The sequence below is a fragment of the Tursiops truncatus genome, chromosome X (genome assembly GCF_011762595.2).
Source record: "Tursiops truncatus isolate mTurTru1 chromosome X, mTurTru1.mat.Y, whole genome shotgun sequence".
Classification (NCBI taxonomy): domain Eukaryota; kingdom Metazoa; phylum Chordata; class Mammalia; order Artiodactyla; family Delphinidae; genus Tursiops; species Tursiops truncatus.
Window position 1 is genome coordinate 490,870 of NC_047055.1, and position 24,896 is coordinate 515,765.

General features: G+C 36.4%; 1 protein-coding gene across 1 annotated transcript; it reads left to right on the forward strand.

The window, feature by feature from the left end:
• Positions 1–340: 340 nt before the first annotated feature.
• CLIC2 (chloride intracellular channel 2) lies at positions 341–24,896 on the forward strand. Its single transcript, XM_019937474.3, has 6 exons — positions 341–661; positions 6,988–7,097; positions 7,223–7,348; positions 22,682–22,788; positions 23,413–23,594; positions 24,352–24,896. The coding sequence occupies exons 1-6, from the start codon at positions 605–607 to the stop codon at positions 24,511–24,513; spliced, it is 744 nt and encodes a 247-aa protein (XP_019793033.1). The 5' UTR covers positions 341–604; the 3' UTR covers positions 24,514–24,896.

Here is a 24,896-nt window from a genome sequence, read left to right on the forward strand (position 1 = left end):
GCGGATTCTTAACCACTGTGCCACCAGGGAAGCCCACTTCTTTTTAAACCAACGTTTAGACAGTGTCATTAAATAAACATCCTTTTCAATGCTAAAACCCGAGTCACTTGTGGCCTTTTCCTGGAAGAGATTTTTGCTGCTGTCAGGTTACAAGAACAGCATAAGAGGCCATTTTCTGGGCATGGAGCCCAGGATTCAAAGGGAAGCTCTAGACAACATCTGGTCTGCTTGATATATCGAAACTGCATGTGTGTGTTTGTGTGTATGTGTTTCTCTCTGCTGACTCATAGCATTGAAGCGTCTTTGGAAACTCCCCCACCCTTCTAGCCAGCCAGTTTATACACACGCCATCGGCTCCTCCTTGATTCAAATGTTAGGTCAAGAGGAAGAAAGAGAACAAATTCAAGAGTTACTCTCAAGCATCTAGAATTTTCTGCACCTCTTGAAGAGAGACTAGCCCAGCTCTGACTATTACAAGCTGGACTTTCCTCTTAAAGCACAACCTTCATTTAAGCCTTTGGATAAAACTGGAAGAAAAGAATCTGTGAGTACTGTGGACTGCACAGAAGGCAGGGGGCTGAAAACTGGCAATAAAAACAGAAAGATGGCAGACCCGAGGCCCAGCAGTCAAACAGACCCTGAAATTGAGCTTTTTGTGAAGGTAAGTTTTCTAGCTGTAATGAGAGCATACAGAATGTATTATTCCTTGACACTGGACCTCAGCTTTTTTTTTTAAGTCAACATTTCAGCTAGAGATAGGAAATAATTTTGTAATTTTATACCTACTCTGAGTCCTAGAAGAATACCTGGGTGTTTGGCTGCTCTTATATAACAATAGAAAAACACCCCATCTGAAAAAAGCAAGAAGATATGGTAGAAAGACAACTAGACTGGCTGGTAGTTAGAACAAGTTAATTGTATTATTAGTGACTTCCTATGTAACCTTGGACAAATCCCTCCCTCCCTCTTTGTTTTTCCATCTGTACAATAAAGGAGCCTGACAAAATGATCCTTAAGGGCTTTCCAGTTCTCATAATCTGTGTTTTATGAGATATGTTTTGGAAGGCCTGAATGTGGGGAGGAGAGGGCCAAGAATGGCCTGAGAGCCTCATTGCCACACATGGTCCAAATAGAGCTTTCAAAAATTCTCCCACAATGGATGAACATCACAGCAGGGTCAAACGGACACTAGAGGAGAAAAAAGCCAGGAGTCTGTGTGCCTGTTATATGAGTAGGAGTTTTTTTGCCTTGGCTTTTTTTTTTTAATGTCTTAACATTTCAGAAAAGCCCTTTGGAAAACCCCTAAAGCAGGAGAAAGGAACATGTGTTTCTAAATTAGCTCATCAAGAAAAAGAAAAATTTTGCACGGGTTATTCCAAGTAGAAATTACATAGTTTCCTAAATCCTTGCTTATATTAACTATTTTTCTCTATATTTTCATTGACTATTGGAAGTATTGAGGATGGTAATAATAAAAACAAACTCTTATATCATGCTTAACCCTTTTGTAACACTTTATGTATATTATCTCATTTAGTCCTAACAACTTAGAAGATAGGTTAATAGTAGTAAAGTAGTATCATCAGTAGCAGTGGTGGTAATAGTACTCAAAACTTTAGTAATATTGTCCTCATGATTTCTAGGTAAGTAAGCTAAGGAAATAAGGTTTAAGTAACTTGCCTCTAAAACTACATCGCCTCTTGATGGCCTACAAAGGCATAAAATAAGGTGTGCTTACCAAATTTTAGGTTAAACATCTGTTGGCCAAAGTAATACTTTTACAATAATTTTAAAATACTTGACAACTGGTCACATATATACATCAAGGACATAATTAACCAGCCTTTACAAAATTATAGGAGACTCTTGAATTCCTGCATAGCAAAACAATCCAAGTAAGTGTTTGCTTGACTGTGGGGCATAAGAGCTACTTCTCCTATCTCTGGATTCTAGCAAAACATGTCACTGCTCAGACGCAACATAAGTAAGCCTTAACTTCCTAACTGACTTCTTATAACTACCAATTCCAAACCAGAGGTAATAAGTCTCTTCATAGGGTAACTAGTTTCTTTTGTCTAAACTTGTTTATTCAATCCAATCAAACTCCTCTAACCAGTTGTTGGCATTGATCTGTGTGTTTATCTTCATAGACTTCCCGTAATTTGGATGGTAATCGAGACAGGGGAAGTTAGGAAATCACACGTTGGATGAGCAAATGTTAAATTAAATAATAACTTTCAGGTTAAAAACCTAATCATTTATTGAGTACTTATGGCAGGGGCTGTGCTAAGTGGTTTATTATTAACTCTATTTTATGGTTACAGAAACTAAAGCAAAAAGTAGCTAAGTAGCTTTGCATAAGGTCACATAGCTAGTAAATGGCAGGGTCAAGATTCCAGTCCCTTAAAATAGCTGTGCATAATTTTAATTCATTGTTTTCAACTTGGCACACTTTTTAGTAACATTTCCCAGAATTTCATTAGATGAAATCCTCTAGATGTTAGCTTATCTAATGACATTGATACAAGCCACAGATTTTCTGGAAGAACCTTTAGTATCAGCTGATCTGGGTTTTTGTTTTGCTTTGCTTTGAGATGGATTCCAAAGATCTCTAGAAGTTTCATAGAAGAGGGGGAATAGGGGCTGAGAGGGGTGAAAATGTTAATGAGAAAATTTAAAAAGCACTACTGTTTACCAGTTGTATCTCCCTTATAATGTGGTATCTTTCTAAAGATTAAATGAGTCTGTAATTTCCCCAGCTATGTCTGGGGACCCTACCACAATTTCCCAATGCCACTGATGGGATCCCTACAAGAAAGTAAGTCCTTTCCTGACACAATTAAGAATTTATATCACACCCCCCATGTGTTCCATGGAGTGAGTGAAAACATTGCCTTTCAACTCTGAATGATTTCGGCAAGATTTATATCCAGGAACTAAGAACAAAGGATTTTCTAAAAGAACACATTTTGTTTTCTCTAAATGCAGAGTTTATCTTATTGGTTTGTTGTTCATTGATAGATGGAGTTTTTGTGTTCTCTACCAGTCTAAAATTAAGTTTTCATAGATTTGTACATAACATTATAGACTCTAACATTTGGGCCAAAATCCTGAATGTAATATTTTTGTCTTTATTGATAAATGTAAAATAGAAAAAGAGATGATACTCTTCTCTGAATGTTCAGACTATTTTCAAATTATCTTAGAACTATCATAAAGACTATTATAAAGACTGATTAATAAAAAATCCAATAAAACTATTAGATGGGATAAAGCAGTGTTTAAGGAGTGTGGATTTTGGAGTAGACAGTCCTGGATTAGCTACATGAGAAGAGTGTATGGGTCATCAACTCTTGTCTAGCTGAGTGTACTTGAGCAAGTCAGCTTCTCTGAACTTCAATTTCCTCATCTGTAAAACAAGAGTAATGACAGAACCTACCTCACAGGATCATCTTCATTATAAGCATTAAATAAAATAAATTTTTAAGACACAGTAGTTGTTAACATAGCAAACATTCAATAAATGTCAGATGTTCCAGCCATTACTATTTTTCATGTTTAGAAACACAGATCACAAACGCAAAGAGAAAAAGTTGTTTTGGTGAATGACCACATCGTGGTAGTTTTCACATCCATTTCTCCAGGAGGTGGGTCAAAAAGATCTTGCTGTGATTTTTGTCATTTTTGTGATTTTTTGAGTGTTCTGCCTATGTTTTCCTCTAAGAGTTTTATAGTGTCTGGCCTTACATTTAGGTCTTTAATCCATTTTGAGTTTATTTTTGTGTATGGTGTTAGGGAGTGTTCTAATTTCATTCTTTTACGTGTAGCTGTCCAGTTTTCCCAGCACCACTTATGGAAGAGCCTGTCTTTTTTCCATTGTATATTCATACATTTTGTGTAGTTGCACTTTAAATCAGCATTATTATAAACAGAAAAAAATTCAGTTTTCCTGTAAAATTGTGCTACATTTCCCCCACACCTCACTGTTTTGCCTTTCCTTTTGCCAAAGGCAACCCACCCTTCCTGCTGTATCTATTATCAGACTTCATTCTTCTTCCTGCCTAATCAAGTTTCCATTCACTAACCCCAGTTATGATTGGATCTTTAGCCTGACTTCTGTTACAAAAGAAATTCAGCTGCCAAGGTGGTTGCCTCTTCCCATACCTCTTCACTCCCTGACGCCACAAAAGAGCAACAATAAACATTATTTCCTCTGTTGTACTCACTGCCAGGAAAAGGAAAATTTACCAAAAAATAAGAATTATGTCCAAGATCAAGGTGTCAGTATGGTCAGTTTCTGGTGAGAACTCTCTTCCTGGTTTATTATAGATAGGTGCCTTCTTGCTATGACCTTATATGCATAGTTGTTGGGGGAGATGAAGAAAGAGAGAAAGAAAAAGAGAGAGAGAGAGCTCTGGTTTCTTCTTATAAGGGCATTAATCCCATCGTAAGGGTTCTACCCTCATGACCTCATCTAAACCAATCACTTCCCAAACACCTCACCTCCAACTACCATCACATTGGGGGACAGGGATTCAACATTTTAATTTGGGGGGAACACAATTCACAAATCCAAAGTAGATAGCAGTGCACTTCACAGGATTAGGAACTCTAAAGAGTAGGTAAGTGTGTGGAGTAAAGAAAAGGGAAAGAATTCACTTTGGGACATGTTGAGATTGAGGTGTCTATAACTTGGATCTCCCCTCAGGAGACAACATCAGCTATAGCCTTCTCGAGGAGAGGCTCCCCTTTCTTCCTCATTTCTATTACCACTGAGGGTGGCGATGAGGTAGATGTCTTTAGATGTCCTTGCTCCTCATTCTTGTTTCCAGACCATTCTATCTCTCCCATCCAGAGAAATATCTCGGTTGTCTCATAAAATCAGACTAAACCAACCACTACCCCTCCTTGTTATAGTAGTCTTCCCAATCCCAGGTCACTTTCCCTTACTTCTTAAGGATTTTATTTCCTGGATCATTGTCACACTCTTCAACACTATGCCTATCATAATTCTTGGTGATTTTAATATCTACACAAATGACCCTTCCAACACTCTGTCCTCTCACATCCTTGGCTTTCTGTCCTCCAGTGACCTTGTTCTTCATAATCTCTCAGGCACTCCCTTCCATGGTTATACCCTTACCTTTGTCATTGCAACGTCTGCAGTCGCTGCATAATATCATTTATTTGAGGGGTTTTTTGTTCTTCTTTTTGAAATTTTCCATTTTAATACACTTTATTGAGGTATAATTTACATAAAGTAAGATGTGCTCATTTTTCACTGAAGTGTCTCTGATTTACAATGTGGTGTTAATTTCTGCTGTACAGCAAAGTGATTCAATTACATATATATATACACACATCCTTTTTCATATTCTTTTCCATTATGGTTTATCACAGGATATTGAATATAGTTTCCTGTGCTATACAGTAGGACCTTGTTGTTTATCCATTCTATATATAATAGTTTTCATCTACTAATCCCAAACTCCCAATCCATGCCTCTCCCATCCCCTGCCCCTCTTGGCAACCACAGTCTGCTCTCAATGTCTATGAGTCTGTTTCTATTTCATAGATAAGTTCATTTGTGTCATATTTTAGATTCCACATATAAGCCACATCTATATTTGTCTTTCTCTGTGTGGTTTATTTCCCTCAGTATGATAATCTCTAGGTACATCCATGTTGCTGCAAATGGCATTATTTCATTTTTTATGGCTGAGTAGTGTTCCATCATATATATATATATGGTATATATTATATATATACCATTCCATTATATATGTATATTCTATATACCATTCCATTATATATATAATGGATATATATATATATATATATATATCATATCTTAATCCATTCATCTGTCAATGGACACTTAAGTTGCTTCCATGTCTTGGCTATTCTAAATAGTGCTGCTATGAGCATACAGGTGCATTTTCAAATTATAGTTTTGTCTGGATACATGCCCAGGAGTAGGATTGCTGTATCATATGGTAACTCTGTTTAAATTTTTTAAGGAACCTCCGTACTGTTCTCCATAGTGACTGCACCAATTTACGTTCCCACCAGCAGTGTAGGAGGGTTCCCTTTTCTCCACACCCTCTCCAGCATTTATTATTTGTAGACTTTTAATGATGGCCATTCTGACCAGTATGAGGTGGTACCTCATTGTAGTTTTGATTTGCCTTTCTCTAATAATTTGCTATGTTGAGCAAAAGATGAATTTTTAAATGAGTGGTGTTAAGACAACTATTAACTATTTGTAAAATAATAAAATAAAAATAATAAATCTGGAGTCCCAATACATTCCTTATGCCAAAATAAATTCTAAATAGATGAAACAAATGCAAAAATGAAACCGTAAAGTTACTAGAAGAAAACATGAGGGAACATCTTTATAGTAAAACAAAATAAGAAAGTAATTTTTTTCTTTGCAATCTTGATGTACATAACAGCTGTGTAAGCAGATCAGGAAAACCAGATTTCATAAAGGAAAACAATATAAGATTTTATGTAAAATTTTAATTTTACATAAGGCATTGTTTAAAAATTACATGTAACTTTATCAAAAAGAGTTAGTGTCTTTAGTATACAAGTAATTTTTCCAAAGTAATAAGGAAAAGGTCATCACCTTAATAGATAAATATAAAATTGTCATGAACAAACAAGTCACAGAATAAGGAAATCAACGTTCCAATGAAAATACTGAATATACCTTTCAAGAAGGAAATTTGGCAGGATCTATGAAAATGGAAAATGAACATAGTCTTTAGTCAGCATTCTGTTGTTATGTACTCATCACTCTGGTAATTTTACATACAATGAAATTATTTGCTTCATTATCTCTCTCTGCCCACAGATGGTAGAATTCATGAGATTAAGGACTACCAACTTTGTCTCTAGCAACTAGCTTATTTCCCAGCAGGCACTCAATACATACTTATTGAGCAAATGAATGAATGAAGCCTTTCTTTATCTTAATAGGCTGGAAGTGATGGGGAGAGTATTGGAAACTGCCCCTTTTGCCAACGCCTTTTTATGATCCTCTGGCTTAAAGGAGTTAAATTCAATGTGACTACCGTTGACATGACCAGGTAAGACAAATCAGGACATGTTTCATTCTGGGGATTAAAATCAGTAGACACCAATACAATGTTGGTGTTTGCATAATGTGTACTTTATCTAGAGGCCTAACTCTGCTTATTTTCAATAATCATAGAAAGCCTGAAGAGCTGAAGGACTTAGCCCCAGGCACAAATCCTCCCTTCCTGATATATAACAAGGAGTTGAAAACAGACTTCATTAAAATTGAGGAGTTCCTAGAGCACACACTGGCTCCTCCAAGGTACAACATTTTTACAGGATATTATTGTTCTTGAGATAATCTATTTTATTGGCTTATTTATTGCAGATTGAGGATTCTTCTAAACATCTAACTCTTTTTCAATTTCAGACTTCTCTTTTGCTATCTTTCTAGAAAAGTTTGCAAAGATCCCCCGATCACTCCATGTATGATTAGAAAACTTTACTACATAATTATTTATTTAACATATGTAAAGCTATTAAAACTTTATGTGATGCAAGTAGTATATTAGGAATGGGCAAAGGATAGACTTGGAAATTTAGGGAGGACAAGTAAATTTAGGCCACATTTAATTTTATCCATGTTATCTGATCCATAATGAAGTTTGGGGACATTTATACTGACAGAAGTCAGACTTATTTTATTGTAGAGCCCTCAGAAGATCTACAATTTTGAAATAGCCTTTAATTCAGTCTGATCTCTTAGCTCTACAGGTTGAGAAATATTATGTCTATCACACATAAACTTCCCCCTTTCAACTTCAAATACACAAAGACAGTCAATATAATATTTCAAATTATTTTTAAAATGCATAGCTTGCTTAAAATAAGAAAGTAAATTCTCTGTAGTCTAGAAATAGAGAAGAAACCTATGGTGGGTTGGGAGCGAGGGCATGGGGTAATAGCACTGTATAGTCCATGAGGACTGGTCAGGACTAGTCCATTATACCACTGATGGCATGAAGATAGAACATACCCAACACAAGAAAACCAAGAAACAGGTCTCTCACAGTTAGCCAGAGGCCATAACTCCACTGTCTACACTTGAATGACAGCTGTATGTCTCTGCCCACCCAGGATAGTATCTGGAAACAATAAGCCTACCGTATTCATTTTTTATTTCTGTGCAACAAACTCAGTGTCTTAAAACGTCACTCACTTATTATCCCACAGTTTTCACTGGTCAGAAGTCTGGCTGTAAACTTAAAACTGCTCTAAAAAATAATGTCTTAATCATTACACATACATATGATAAATAACAGGTTCTATCGGTCCAAAATTCTTCCTACCTAAGAAATTAGGGATACTATTTTAGATTCTTTTCTGTGTACCTATACTATGTCTCTTTCATCCATTATTGGTGGCTTCTTATATTTTAAGCACCGGCTCCAAGTGTTGAGTCTTATTTTGTTCTTTTCTCCTCATCCATCCTCCTCTACTACTGCCTCCCCTCAAACCACCTCTCCAACCTTTTCTTGCTCCCAAAGGTTAACTAGTGAAAAAATCTATTGTGTTATCTTTCCATACCCGTTTTTATGTTCATATAAGCACAATAACAAATTCCCTTTCCTTCCAGTTTTTTACCACTACAAACAGTGCTATAAATAACATCCTTGCTCATATGTCCTTATGTACTGGTGTATTTATTCCCGTGGAATAGATTTCCAGGAGTAAAATTCAAATGGTACATATCTTTTAAAATTTTTACTGCTTTATCCATCAGTGTATAAGTATACACTTTTCCCACATATCTGTAGTACTATGCGTTATCACTCTTTTAAAATTCATGGCAACCTGACGGGTGTAGTGATATCTCACTGATACTTTAGTTTGCATTTCCCTGAATAATAGGTGAATTAGAACATCTTTACACATGTTGGTTGAGCATTTGGTTTTGTTCTGTGAATTACCTTGTCAAATTCTTCTGATTTTCTCTTAGCTTATGTATCATTTAGGGATTGCATTCAACTCTAACTAGAGGCCCAAAAAGTAGTGGTTTAGATAAATATGGGTTTTATTTTTCTTACATAATAAGACACCAAGAATGAGGCATTGTAGGGGTAGAATGACAGCTCCATAATTTCACTGGCGACCCAGGCTCTATCTAATATTTCTTTTCTGCCATTCTTCAGGTGAGTTTTCCAGTCTTAAGTTTAATTCACGGTGACAATATGTCTGCTGGAATTCCAGGCAACAGATCTAACTCCCACACAGGAAGAAGGAGAAGGGCAAAGGGCAAAAGATGCAAGTCAGCTTTAAGGAGCTTTCACAGAAGCCACATTCAACAATTTCCATTAACATCTCATTATTCAGAAGTAATTCACATAGTCATACCTAAATACAAAGGGAAGCTAGGAAACATAGTTTTCATCCATGTTTATTGCCATCCCTAATAAAATAAGATTCAGTTAATGAGAGACAGAGAGAGAGGGAGAGAGAGAGAGGGAGAAAGTGGTACATAACTGTGTTATCTTCCATATTCTGCCCCTCTGACCATCCAAATAAATGTGTGTATCCTTATTCCCATACATGGAACACACTTACTCCCAAGAGAGATAACTCCCAAGTCCCCTACAGTTACTGCATCCAGTTCAAAGTCCAGGATCTTTGAGTGATGCGCAACATCTCTCTTAGATATTAATGGTCGAACAGTCAAATAAATTAAAAGACAAGTTCTTTCCACCTTCTGCTTGACACATGCAATAGTCAGTGGTGGAGCAGGAATTGGATAACTGGAATAAAATTTTCCATTTTTAAAAGGAAATATAGGATAACACATCCCTGGTTCATAATAGTTACCATTGTTGGAGAAAACAGCTGGAAGATATATTCCAAGTTTTGGTGTTACAAACAATGCTAAAATGAACTTTCTTTTGACAAGGTCCTCCAGAGTGGTTATTTAGTCTGCCACATTGCTGAATACCAGAGCTCTTCCATATAATCTTTGTTTCATCTAAAATTTTAAAACCTGTTAGATACCCACATCAATGAAAATGGTGGAGTAGGGAACTCCAAAATGTCATCCCTCCATAATAACAATTAATAGCCCAGCAAAAGCTGTCAGAATCAACTTTGCCAGAACTCTGGAATCTAACCAAAAGTTTACAAGCAGCCTGGGGTTTCTTAATGAAGAATAAAGAAGCAAAATTTCAGTAAGAGAGCCCTGTGGCATTTTAGGTTACCCTGTTACCATCCTCAACTACTCAGTTCTTTAGAAGCCTTAAAGAGAGCAGTCCACATTGCAGAAACAGGTTGCTCGTACCAGAGGACAGGATATGGACCTTATTCTCAAATAACTGTGGTTGTGTGGTTTGACCTGGTGGCACCTCGAGGGATTGACTCAAGGGTTTGCCTTTTTTTTCACCTACTTTGGAGCTTCCTCAGGGCTGAGGCAGCTTCCCTGTTGGCACTCATGGAAGGCGTTTAGAAGCAAATGTATTAGCCACTGCCACATGGGACAAGGAATAAAACTTGGAGAAAGCAATAGACAAACTGAAAAGTCTGCAAATAAAAGAGGCTGAGATGGGACTTCCCTGGTGGTGCAGTGGTTAAGAATCTGCCTGCCAATGTAGGGGCCACAGGTTCAAGCCCTGGTCCAGGAAGATCCCACATGCCATGGAGCAACTAAGCCCATGTGCCACAACTACTGAGCCCACGTGCCAAACCTACTGAGCTCGCGAGCCACAACTACTGAAGTCCACGCACCTAGAGCCCATGCTCCGCAACAAGAGAAGCCACTACAATGAGAACCCCATGCACCGCAATGAAGAGTAGCCCCCGCTCGCTGCAACTAGAGAAAGCCTGCGTGCAGAAATGAAGACCCAACGCAGCCAAAAATAAATAAATAAATTTATTTTTTAAAAAATAAAGAGGCTGAGACACTTGGGAGATAGTGGAATAAGGGCTTTAAATTAATGTATTCTAGGGAATCTAGAAGTCCAAGCACATGCCCAAGTCTCGACCTATGCGCAGAAAAAACAACCTGAGAAGACTTTAAGCTTTCACTTCTGGCTAAATTCAGGCACCACACAAGTAGAAAGTGAAGGCTAAGGCAGAATTATAAACTGCATACCTAAGCATTGAAGGAGTACCCAAACACAGAGCCAGCTCACAAACACCAGGAGAGCTTTTTATCCCTTGGTTTGTTGTTTGTGTGTTTGTATCTTTGTTTGTTTTGCTTCCAGGAGTTTAAGGAAATTTCTGTCAAATCAATAACTGACCAAAGATAATGAGAAAAAGATTTCAGTGGCCACACACAAGAAAGAATAGACTTTACAAAAATACTTCAGAAAATTCACTAAACAAATAAACAACAACACCCAAAAAAAGCAACAACAAACCCTATTTGTTGGAAGGGAAGGGAAGAATCTGTTTTCCAGAGTTTCCACATTATAATATTAAAGTGTCCTATTTTCAAAATATATATATAAGGTATGTCAAAAAAAAAAACAAGGGGCTTCCCTGGGGGCACAGTGGTTGAGAATCTGCCTGCTAATTCAGGGGACACGGGTTCGAGCCCTGGTCTGGGAGGATCCTACATGCCGCGGATCAACTAGGCCCATGAGCCACAACTACAGAGCCTGTGCGTCTGGAGCCTGTGCTCTGCAACAAGAGAGGCCGCGATAGTGAGAGGCCCACACACCACGATGAAGAGTGGCCCCCGCTTGTCACAACTAGAGATAGCCCTCGCACAGAAACGAAGACCCAACACAGCAAAAATAAATTAATTAATTGATAAACTCCTACCCCCAACATCTTCGTAAAAAAAAAAAACAAGAATGTGTGGCCCATTCACAGAAAAAAAGAAATTAATAGAAATTGTCCCTGAGGAAACCCAGACCCTGATTTAATAGACAAAGACTTTAAATCAATTGTCTTAAATATGTTTAGATAGCTAAAGAAAACCATGGACAAAGAATTAAAGGAAATCAAGAAAACAATGTCTCAATAAAGAGAGAATATCAATAAAAAATATAAATAATAAAAAGGAATCAAATAGACATTCTGGAGTTGAAAAGTACAATAACTAAAATGAACAATTCACTAGAGGGTTCAACATCAGATTTGAACAGACAGAAGAAAGAATCTGCAAAACTGAGCATAAGTTAATTGAGAGTATCCAGTCTAAGGAAAAGGAAGAAAATTAACAGAGCTTAACAGACCTGTTGGATACCATAAAATGTACAAAGATACACATGATAGGGAAGAGATGGCAGAGAGAAAGAGGCAGAAAGAATATCTGAGGAAACAATGGCTGAAGACTTCCCAAGTTTAATGAAAGACACAAACCTATTAATCCAAGAAGGTCAACAAACTCCAAGTGGAATAAACTCAAAGAGATCAACACCAAGATACATTATTATAAAATTATCTAAAGCCAAAGCCAAAGACATAATCTTGAAAGCATCAAGAAATAAATGACCCATCATGTAGAGGGGATTCTCAATAAGATTAACAGATAAGTTTCATCAGAAATCATGGAGGCCAGAAGGCAGAGAGATGATATATTTAAAGTGCTGAGAGAGAAAATATCAACCAAGAATTCAATATCTGGCAAAAATATCCTTCAAAAATGAAAGAGAACTTAAGACATTCCACATGAACGAAAACTGAGGGATTTTGTTGCTAGTAGGCCTGCTCTGCAAGAAATGCCATCAGAAGTCCTTCAGGCAGAAATGAGAGGCCATTAGAAAGTAATTCAAAGTCATATAAGAAATAAAAGAGCACCAGTAAAGGAAAAATAACACACATGATCATCTCAGTTGACACAGAAAAAGCATTTGACAAAATCCAATACCATGTTATGATAATACTCAACAAACTAGGACTAAAAGGGAGCGTCCTTAACCTGATAAAGGGAATCTATGAAAAACCCATGGATAACATCATACTTAAAAGTGAAGGATTGAAAACTTTCTCCCTAAGGTCAGAAACAAGACAAATATGCCATTTTTGCCACTTCTATTCAACATTGTACTGAAAGTTCTAGCCAGAGCAATTATGCAAGAAAAAGAAATAAAAGTCATCCAAATTGGAAAGGAAAAAGTAAAGCGATATTGGCAGATATGATCTTTTATGTAGAAAATCCTTTAAAGTCCACTGAAATACTATTAGAACTAATAAAAATTCAGCACAGTTGCAAGATACAGATCAAAATACAATAAATAATTTTATTTCTATATACTGTCAATGAATCATCCAAAAAGTAAATTAGGAAAACAATTCCATTTTCAGTAGCATCAAAAATAATAAACTACTTAGAAATAAATTTAACCAAGGAAGAGAAAGACTTGTACATGAAGACTACAAACAATTGCTAAAATAACATCCTAGCTTCTCATGGTTTTCCAGCAATCATTACCTTATATATACATAACTCCAACCTTCCATCTTCACATAGCATTCTCCCTGTGTCTCTGTCTCTTCATAAAGTGTTCTTTTTTAAGGACACCAGTCATATTGGATTAATGGGCCCACCTTACTCCACATGGCCTCATCTTAACTATTACAGCTGTAACAATCCTATTTCAAAATAAGGTTACATTATGAAGTATTGGAGTTTATGACTTCAACATACCTTTTTGGGGGGACACAATTCAACCTATACAAATAACCCATGTTCATGGATTAGAAGACCTAATATATTAATGTAGAAATATTCCCCAAAATGATCTATTAATTCAATGCAATACCAACCAAAATTCCAATGGTGTTTTTACAGAAATGAAAAAGCCAATCCTCAAATCCATATGGAATTGCAAGAGATCACAAATAGCTAAAATAGTCTTTGATAAAGACAAAAAATTGGAGGACTCATGCTTCCTGATTTCAAAACTTACTACACAGCTACAGTAATCAAAACAATCAGTACTTGCATAATAATATACCATTGGAATAGAATTGAAAGTCCAAAAATAAACCCATACATCGGTGGTCAATTGATTTTCAAGAGTGCCAAAACCATTCCAGGGTGAAAGAATAGTCTCTCCAACAAGTGGTGCTGGGACAGCTAGATATTCACATTGGCATGCCAAAGAATAAAGTTATACCCTTGCCTCACATCATATACCAAAATCAACTTAAAATATATCAGACCTAATGTGTGGATTAAAACTATAAAACATTTAGAAGAAAATATAGAGGTAACTCTTCAAGACCTTGTATTCGGCAATGGATTCTTAGATATAACACCAAAAGCACATACAGCAAAAGAAGAAAATAGAAAATAGAAAAGTTAGATGATCTGGAAGATAGAATAATGGAAATAACCCAATCAGAACAGTAGAAAGAAATTTTTTTTAATGAGGAACGTTTAAGAGACCTCTGAGACAACATCAAGTGTACTAATATTCACATTATAGGGATCCCCAAAGGAGAAAAGAGAGAAAGGGATAGAAAGGTATTTGATGAAATCATGGCTGAAAATTTCCTAAAGCTGATGAAGGAAAAAGATTTCCAGGTACAGGAAGCACAGAGACTCCCAAACAAGATAAACCCAAAGAGACCCACACCAACACATATCATAGTTAAAATGGCAAAATTTAAAGATAAAGAGAGAATTCTAAAGGCAGCAAGAGAAAAAGAATATTTTTTTTCCACTTAGAGAAGACGCTTTAACACTTCTTTTAGGGTTGGTTTAGTATTGATGAGCTTTTTTAGTTTTTTCTTGTCTGAGAAGTTCTTTACCTCTCCTTCAATTCTGAATGATAACTTTGCTGGGTAGAGTATCCTAGGTTGTAGGTTTTCCCTTTCAGAACTTTAAATATATCATGTCACTCCCTTCTGGCCTGCAAAGTTTCTGCAGAAAAATAAGCTGATAGCCTTATGGCAGTTCCCTTGTATGTGACTAGTATCCAACATATATAAAAGAACGCTTACAACTCACTAACAGAAAGCAAACAACCTAATTTTAAAATGGAAAGAGGATTTGAGTAGACAATTCTCCAGAGAATATATACAAGTGGCTAATAAGTACTTGCAAAGATACTTAATGTCATTAGTCATTATAGAAATGAAAATCAAAACCACAATGCCCATTTTTTCACACACACACTGTATTTTATTTTTACAAGAGATAAATAAACTGACACCAAGCATTGTAAAGGGATGACCACAGCAATGATTGCAATTACCAAACACAAAACACACTCATACTATGTCATAATATTGACATTCGGTCCAGTAATCCTCCACTGTAACAACTCCTTTACTTTGCAGTGAAAATTGATTGTTATATTTTTTGCCTCTGAGCCCTTGTGGGATTTTTTTAAATTCAAACAGAAAGTCACAAAAATTATAATCATCCTCATCAGTTCACTCAGTCCCATGTAATTAATTTTTTTTCATCTTGATCTTTTGTTAGCACTTTTATGAATTCATTAGTTTTCCATTAGAGTTCTGAAAATGCTTATTCATTCAGTTCAGCAGTATAGTCAGTTACCAGAAATCTGTACTTGTCAGAGTCTTTTCCATGAATGCCTTGAAGATGAAACCCTTTTATAGGAACATTTCTGCATTTACAGAGAGTACACCCAGAACTGTCTGCAAATGACAAAAGACTTAAAAATGACCACAGTTAAAGATTTGATGATGGACTTCCCTGGTGGCGCAGTGGTTGAGAGTCTGCCTCCTGATGCAGGGGACACGGGTTCGTGCACCGGTCTGGAAAGATCCCACATGCCACGGAGCGGCTGGGCCCGTGAGCCATGGCCGCTGAGCCTGCACATCCAGAGCCTGTGCTCCGCAACGGGAGAGGCCACAACAGTGAGAGGCCCACATACCACAAAAAAAAAAAAAAAAAAAGATTTGATGAAAGTTCACAATAATTCAATTGACAAGGACATTTAATTATTTCTGAGATATACATTTTAAAGTCATAACTAGAATTATGACTTATAACATTATACCAGAACATATAAGATTTTTAGAAATTTCATGAAATGTCTAAAATATTTATATTAACATATTTCCATACAAATAACCCAAAGGAAGTTTAGTATTAGTTGTTTTGTTTGTTTGTTCGTTATTTTTTGTACTGCAGGTTCTTATCAGCCATCAATTTTATACACATCAGTGTATACATGTCAATCCCAATCGCCCAATTCAGCACACCACCATCCCCACCCCACCGCGGTTTTCCCCCCTTGGTGTCCATATGTTTGTTCTCTACATCTGTGTCTCAACTTCTGCCCTGCAAACTGGTTCATCTGTACCATTTTTCTAGGTTCCACATACATGCATTACTATACGATATTTCTTTTTCTCTTTCTGACTTACTTCACTCTGTATGACAGTCTCTAGATCCATCCACGTCTCAACAGATGACTCAGTTTTGTTCCTTTTTATGGCTAATATTCCATTGTATATATGTACCACAACTTCTTTATCCATTCATCTGTTGATGGGCATTTAGGTTGCTTCCATGACCTGGCTATTGTAAGTAGTGCTGCAATGAACATTGGGGTGCATGTATCTTTTGGAATTATGGTTTTCTCTGGGTAGATGCCCAGTAGTTGGATTGCTGGATCATATGGTAAATCTATTTTTAGTTTTTTAAGGAACCTCCATACTGTTCTCCATAGTGGCTGTATCAATTTACATCCCAACCAACAAGTGCAAGAGGGTTCCCTTTTGTCCACACCCTCTCCAGCATTTGTTGTTTGTATATTTTCTGATGATGCCCATTCTAACTGGTGTGAGGCGATACCTCATTGTAGTTTTGATTTGCATTTCTCTAATAATTAGTGATGTTGAGCAGCTTTTCATGTGCTTCTTGGCCATCTGTATGTCTTCTTTGGAGAAATGTCTATTTAGGTCTTCTGCCCATTTTTGGATTGGGTTGTTTGTTTCTTTAATATTGAGCTGCATGAGCTGTTTATATATTTTGGAGATTAATCCTTTGTCCATTGATCCATTTGCAAATATTTTCTCCCATTCTGAGGGTTGTCTTTTCATCTTGTTTATGGTTTCATTTGCTGTGCAAAAGCTTTGAAGTTTCCTTAGGTCCCATTTGTTTATTTTTGTTTTTATTTCCATTACTCTAGGAGGTGGATCCAAAAAGATCTTGCTGTGATTTATGTCGAAGAGTGTTCTTCCTATGTTTTCCTCTAAGAGTTTTATAGTGTCTGGTCTTACATTTAGGTCTCTAATCCATTTTGAGTTTATTGTTGTGTATGCTGTCAGGGAGTGTTCTAATTTCATTCTTTTACATATAGCTGTCCAGTTTCCCAGCACCACTTATTGAAGAGGCTGTCTTTTCTCCATTGTGTATCTTTGCATCCTTTGTCATAGATTAGTTGACCATAGGTGCGTGGGTTTACCTCTGGGCTTTCTATCTTGTTCCATTGATCTATGTTTCTGTTTTTATGCCAGTACCATATTGCCTTGATTACTGTAGCTTTGTAGTATAGTCTGAAGTCAGGGAGTCTGATTACTCCAGCTCCGTTTTTTTCCCTTAAGACTGCTTTGGCTATTCGGAGTCTTTTGTGTCTCCATACAAATTTTAAGATGATTTGTTCTAGTTCTGTAAAAAAATGCCATTGGTAATTTGATAGGGATTGCATTGAATCTGTAGATTGCTTTGGGTAGTATAGTCATTTTCACAATATTGATTCTTCCAATCCAAGAACATGGTATATCTCTGCATCTATTTGTATCATCTTTAATTTCTTTCATCAGTGTCTTATAATTTTCTGCATACAGGTCTTTTGTCTCCTTAGGTAGGTTTATTCCTAGGTATTTTATTCTTTTTGTTGCAATGGTAAATGGGAGTGTTTTCTTGATTTCACTTTCAGATTTTTCAACATTAGTGAATAGGAATGCCAGAGATTTCTGTGCATTAATTTTGTATCCTGCTACTTTACCAAATTTGTTGATTAGCTCTAGTAGTTTTCTGGTAGCATCTTTAGGATTCTCTATGTATAGTATCTTGTCATCTGCAAACAGTGACAGCTTTATTTCTTCTTTTCTGATTTGGATTCCTTTTATTTCTTTTTCTTCTCTGATTGCTGTGGCTAAGACTTCCAAAACTATGTTGAATAATAGTGGTGAGAGTGGGCAACCTTGTCTTGTTCCTGATCTTAGTGGAAATGGTTTCAGTTTTTCACCATTGAGGATGATGTTAGCTGTAAGTTTGTCATATATGGCCTTTATCATGTTGAGATAATTTCCTTCTATGTCTACTTTCTGGAGGGTTTTTTATCATAAATGGGTATTGAATTTTGTCAAAAGCTTTCTCTGCATCTTGAGGTGATCATATGGTTTGTCTTCTTCAATTTGTTAATATGGTGTATCACATTGATTGATTTGTGTGTATTGAAGAATCCTTGCATTCCTGGGATAAACCCCACTTGATCATGGTGTATGATCCTTTTAATGTGCTGTTGGATTCTGTTTGCTAGTATTTTATTGAGGATTTTTGCATCTATGTTCATCAGTGACATTGGCCTGTAGTTTTCTTTCTTTGTGACCACTTATTGAAGACACTGTCTTTTCTCTATTGTATATTTTTGTCTCCTTTGTTGTAGATTATTTGACCATATGTGTGTGGGTTTATTTCTTGGTTCTCTATTCTATTCCACTGATTTATGTCTGTTTTTGTTCCAGTACCACACTGTTTTGATTACTGTAGCTTTGTAGTATAGTCTGATGTCAGAGACTGTGACACCTCCAGCTTTGTTCTTTTCTTTCTCAAGATTGTTTTGGTATTTGGGGGTCTTTTGTGGTTCCATGTAAATTTTAGGATTATTTGTTCTTAGTTCTGTGGAAAATGTCAGGGTATTTTGATAGGGATTGCATTAAAACTGTAGATTGCTTGGGTAGTGTGGACATTTTAACAATAGTAATTCTTCCAATCCAAGAACACAAGATGTTTTTCCATTTCTTTGTATCATTTTCAAATTCCCTCATCAATGTTTATAGTTTTTAGAGTGTAGGTGTTTCACCTCCTTGGTTAATTTTTTCTGAGGTATTTTATTCTTTTTGACATACTTGTAAGTTGGATTGTTTCCTTAATTTCTCTTTCTCATAGTTCTTTATTAGAGTATAGAAAAGCAACAGATTTCCGTATATTAATCATGTATCCTGCAACTTTAGCGTATTCATTTCTTAGTTCTAATACATATTCAAACAGAAACACGTGCACAAATGTTCATAGCAACAGTATTTACACTAGATAAAAGCTGAAAACAACACAAATGTCCATCAACTGATTACCAGATAAACAAAATGTGGTATATCCATACAATGAAATATTATTCATCCATAAAAAGGAATGAAGTGCTGATACATACTAGAATAAGGATGAGCCTTGAAGCATTATACTAAGTGAAAGAAGCCAAACACAAAAGGCCATGCATTTTATGATTCCATTTACATGAAATGTCCAGTATAAACAAGTCCATAGAGACAGAAAGATTAGTGATTCTAGGAGTGAATGGGGAGTAACTGCTTAATGGGAACACAGCTTCCTTTTTGAGTGATGAAAATGTTCTGGAACTAGATAGGGGTGATGGGTGCACAACACTGTGAATGTACTAAAAATCTCAATGAATTGTACACTTTAAAATGGTTTAAATGGTGAGTTGCATATTATGTGAATTTTACCTCAATTTACAAAATACTATTGGGTTTTAATTGAAATCACATTTAATTTGTATTACTATTTATACAAATTTCATTTTTATGATGTGACTTCTTCCCATCAGAGGACATGATTTGAGTATTTGTTTGGGTATCATCTTATGTTCTTTTTTAAAAATCGAGGTATAGGGCTTCCCTGGTGGCACAGTGGTTGAGAGTCCACCTGCCGATGCAGGGGACACGGGTTCGCGCCCCGGTCCAGGAAGATCCCACGTGCCACGGAGTGGCTGGGCCCGTGAGCCATGGCCGCTGAGCCTGCACGTCCGGAGCCTGTGCTCCGTGAAGGGAGAGGCCACATCAGTGAGAGGCCCGCGTACCAAAAAAAAAAAAAAAAATTGAGGTATAACTGTCATATAACATTGTGTAAGTTTAAGGTATACAACAAATTGATTCGATACATTTATATAGTGCAAAATGATCACCACCATAGCATCAGCTAACACCTCTATTCCATCACATAATTATCATTTATTTTTAGTCATGATAATGGTTAAGATCTAGTCTATTAGCAACTTTGAAGTTTATAATATAGTATTGTTGACTATAATCACTATGCAGCGGATTCGACTTCTTGGATTTATTTACTAGTTGAAAGTTTTTACTCTTAAATAACATCTCCCCAATTCCTCCAGCCCCCAGCATTCTACTCTCTATATTTATGAGTTTGGCTTTTTTAGAGTGTACATATAAGTGATTCATACAGTATTTGTCTTTCTCTGTCCGACTTCACTTACTATAGTGCTCTCAAGATCCATTCATGTTGGCATAAATGGCAGGATTTCCTTCTTTCTCATGGCTAATATTCCACTTTGTGTGTGTGTGTGTGTGTGTGTGTGTGTGTGTGTGTGTAAAACCACATCTTCTTTATCTATTCATCCACTGATGGACACTTAGGTTATGAACCTAAATGTCTGTTTTATGTTCTTTGATGAGATTTTGTAGTGTTTTTTTTATATTGATTCTATACCTTTTGCATTAAATTATTTCTAAATATTTTATACTTTTGTCACTATTGTAAGTGGAATATGCTACTAATATCCATTTTGTTCTGGTTATTGCTAACATAGAAAAGCTATTTCTTTAATGTTTGATTTGTATTTAGCCATCTTACCAAAATAGCTCATTAATTCTAGTAATTGTTTTTCTATACTTTCTTGGTTTTTCTAAGTATACAATTATATTGTTACTTCTCTTACAATAATTATACTGATTGCTTTATGTTGTTGTCTTCCTCCACTTGCTAAATCCTCAAAAAAATGTCAACTATAATAGTAATTGTAGGCATTTCTGTCTTGTTCCTAAACTTAATGTAAAAACTGTAGAGTCACCATTTAGAATGATGTTTTTTTCTTGTCTTACTGATCAGTACATTCAGCACAATGTTGAAGTGCAGTAGTGATCATGATTATCTTCATCATTTACTGATTTTAAAGGAAATAGTGCTAACATTTCACCATTTAAAATGATGCTTGCTGAAAATTTTTGATGGATACTTTTGACCAAGTTAAAGAAATTAATAAATTCATTTAACAAATATTTACTGAGTACTTAATAAGTGTCAGGTACTATTCTAGGCACTTGGGACACGTCAGTGAATAAAATGGGCAAAAGCTCTCTGCCCTAGCTGAGCTTACATTTTAGTTAAGGAAGACAGCAAATAAGCAAGATAAAAAGCAAAATATAAACTATTTTAGATGATGATAAATACTAAGAAAAAGTAAAGCAAGGGAGGGAAGTAGTGAGTGTTAGGGCCAGGGGAGAGGTTGCAATGTCCGATAAGGTGGCCAGAGAAAGTCCTCACTTAGGAGGATATATCAGATTAAAATACCTGAAAGAAGAGGGGGAGAGGGCCATGTGCATAAATGAGGCAAAGCACTTTATTTAGGGGCAGACCAAGTGAAAAGGACCTGGGGTGGGAGCTTGTCAGGCCTATTGAAGAAGAGCAAGGAGGTCAGTGTGAAGTGAAGTAAGGAAGAGAGCAAGAAGAGATGAGAGCAGAAGGTAAGCTTGGGTCAGATCACACTGGCCCTTGTAGACCACTGTGAAGACTTGGGCTCTGAGTGAATGATATGGAGACATTGCAAGGTAATGAGTAGGAAAGAGAAATGATATGACTTAAGTTTTAACATGACTGCTCTGGCAGCAGGTGGAGAATATCCTGGGAGTGTGAGGGATAAGCATGGGAGAGGGGGGATAATCAAAAAGTGTTGCAGTAATATAGGCTTTGGACCAGGCAGGGAGCAGTGGAGGTGGTGAGTAGTGGACAGATTCTGGATACATTTTGAAAGGTAGTCTGGCTGGAGTTGCTAATGGATCAAATGTGGGCATGGAGAGAAAGAGGGATCAAAGAAGATGGCTAAGTGTTTGGCTCAACCATTTCTAGTTGCTAGTGTGGGGTTTTATGAATAGGAATTGATTTTCACTGAACACTTTTGGGGCATCTATTCATGACCATACGGTTTTCCTTATTTAATTTGTTAATGTGGTAAATTACATTATTACATTACTTTAATTTATTATGCTAAATTAACTTTGTATTACTAAGAGGAGGACATCTTGGCTACTTTTCCCCCATCCTCTCCATCCTCTTTATTCTTTTATGTATTTTGTTATTTGAAGCCATGTTTTTTCCTACTACTTATCTTTGAAAACGTATTACCACCATATCTTCTGCCAAACAGGCTTTTAGGAGCAAGTATGGGGACCCAACAGCCATTTGAAACATTGTTTCTATAGATAAATGAGCTTTGAATTCCAAACAGCTGGTTTCCCTGTGAACTTTAGAAGCTAAAGTATTCTCAGAGTGGGAAAAAAACATATTTCCAGTGAAAGGTTTCTCAGCACCTTCAGTTTCCAGCACAATTTTCCAAAACTTCTCTCAGTAGAGTGCAACAAAGACACCAGGTCTACGTCTTGTTATGGGTGAATGTTATGCGCAGTGATGTTTCTTTTTAAGGTATCCTCACCTGAGTCCCAAGAACAAGGAGTCTTTTGATGTGGGCTGTAACCTCTTTGCCAAGTTTTCTGCATACATTAAGAACGCACAAAAGGAGGCAAATAAGAGTAAGATACCTTTCTTTAAGTCTTTTCGTTTTTCTCACTCACATGCTCACTCTCATATTCTGACTCAACTAAAATAGGACTTTCCTGAATATATAGTATATATTGGGGAATACTCTCCATCTCACTCTCTGTTCTCTCTTCTGAAATTCCTTGCATGAAGTTTTATTGGATTTAGAATCTAATATTCAATATAGGAATCACCAACTTAGCTCTATTAGAACATTGACATGCCAGGGGTGAACTAACTGCTGAACTGTATTTCTTAACCCCCCCCCAACTTTCCCAGTCTTGTGTACCTTTAAGGTTTCTTAAACCATAGCACCTACCATTTCTCACAAACACTCTCGAATAGGTTTACTATTCTCTGAATCATGAGAGCTATTAGTCTCTGATTCCACCTTCTGACTCTTCTTGAGTGATAATATATATTACCTTTCTTTTTCTTTGACTCTCCTCCCAATTTACCTCCTCAAGAAGAGTCCAAAAATATGTCTACTCACCATTTGATTAAACACCTGATTCTGTCTTATCAGTGGGTAGCTGAGCATTCTAGTTAATGTGTGAGAAGCATGTCGGGAGACTGCACGTTTATATATAAGCAACCCTTTGACTTCATTGCCTCAGATTTCGAAAAATCTCTGCTCAAAGAATTTAAGCGTCTGGATGACTACTTGAACACCCCACTTCTAGATGAAATTGATCCAGACAGTGCTGAGGAACTCACAGTTTCCAGAAGATTGTTCTTGGATGGGGATCAGCTGACACTGGCTGACTGCAGTTTGTTACCCAAACTGAACATTATTAAAGTAAGTCTTCCTAGGGCAGGCTGAATGATTGAGAGGAGTTTGGGAGTTGCCAACAGGAAGCACAGTGACCATTCAGTGTGAGTTTTTATATGAGGGCTTTGTCGTCATCATTATGCATAGGGTATGTCTCCTTTTTCTCCTCAGAGGAAAAATCCATAATGATCTTCTCTGGGAAGCATAAAAACTTCTTGTTTCTTTCTTCCTAAATCAGAAGGTGTTTTCCACTGTCTTGTCTATAAAACAAGGGTAATAGTACCCATTTCACAGAACTGTTGAGAAAATTAAATTAAGGCATATGGAATATTAGAAAAGTGTCTGGATCATAGCAAGTGATAATAAAGTGAGCTATTAATATTATTATTAACTAATTGTTCATTTAACAAGTTTTTATTGAACAGACCTTATTTTATCTCAGGTCCTATGCCAGACACAAAGAATACATAAAGAAGTAAGACACTGTCGAACCCTAAACAGTGAAAAGATCTGTGCTCTTTTTCTGTGCTTCCTTCTTCTAAACATTCATAATTAAATACACCATAAATGTAATAAAAATGATTACAAGCATGGAGTTTTGTCTACATTTGTAGACAAAACATTAAAATAGTAAATCCAAGATTCTTTAAGTTTATTTTGTAGTACTTTTTGTGTAGGTAACACGTCCTCAATGATCCTAATTTTTGACATATGTTTTTACACACTAGGCATTTTACTGATGCCCCTACCAATTGCTTTTTCCTCTTTTTTTCCAAAACCTTAGGTTGCTGCAAAGAAATACCGTGATTTCGACATTCCAGGAGAATTCTCAGGAGTCTGGCGCTATCTCCACAATGCCTATGCCCGTGAAGAATTTACCCACACGTGTCCTGAAGACAAAGAAATTGAAAACACCTATGCAAGTGTGGCTAAGCAAAAGAGTTAGGACAGCTCTTTCAGTAGAAAAACCTCTCTTTTCACTTGTTATCATATTAGAAAATCTTTTGGAAATAAGAATATGGAAAATATGGTTTCCTCTATCCAGCTTTCTTATGAAAAAGAATGCTATATTTTCTGTATCTAGCTAATCCAAACTATCTGCTCACTGTGTATTCTAAAGGTCTTCATATTTTCATTTTGCCTTTTAATTCCCATGGCACAACCACTGCGATCTTACATGATATGGAAAGTATCAGTATCTTTCGCTGGAATGCATCATGTGTGCAAGCTCAACAGATGGCTGAAGTTACAAGTGACACACAGTCACAGTCTCAAGCTGTTCCTCAGAAATATTTACATCTAAACCATTAAAACAATTTTACCAAGAAA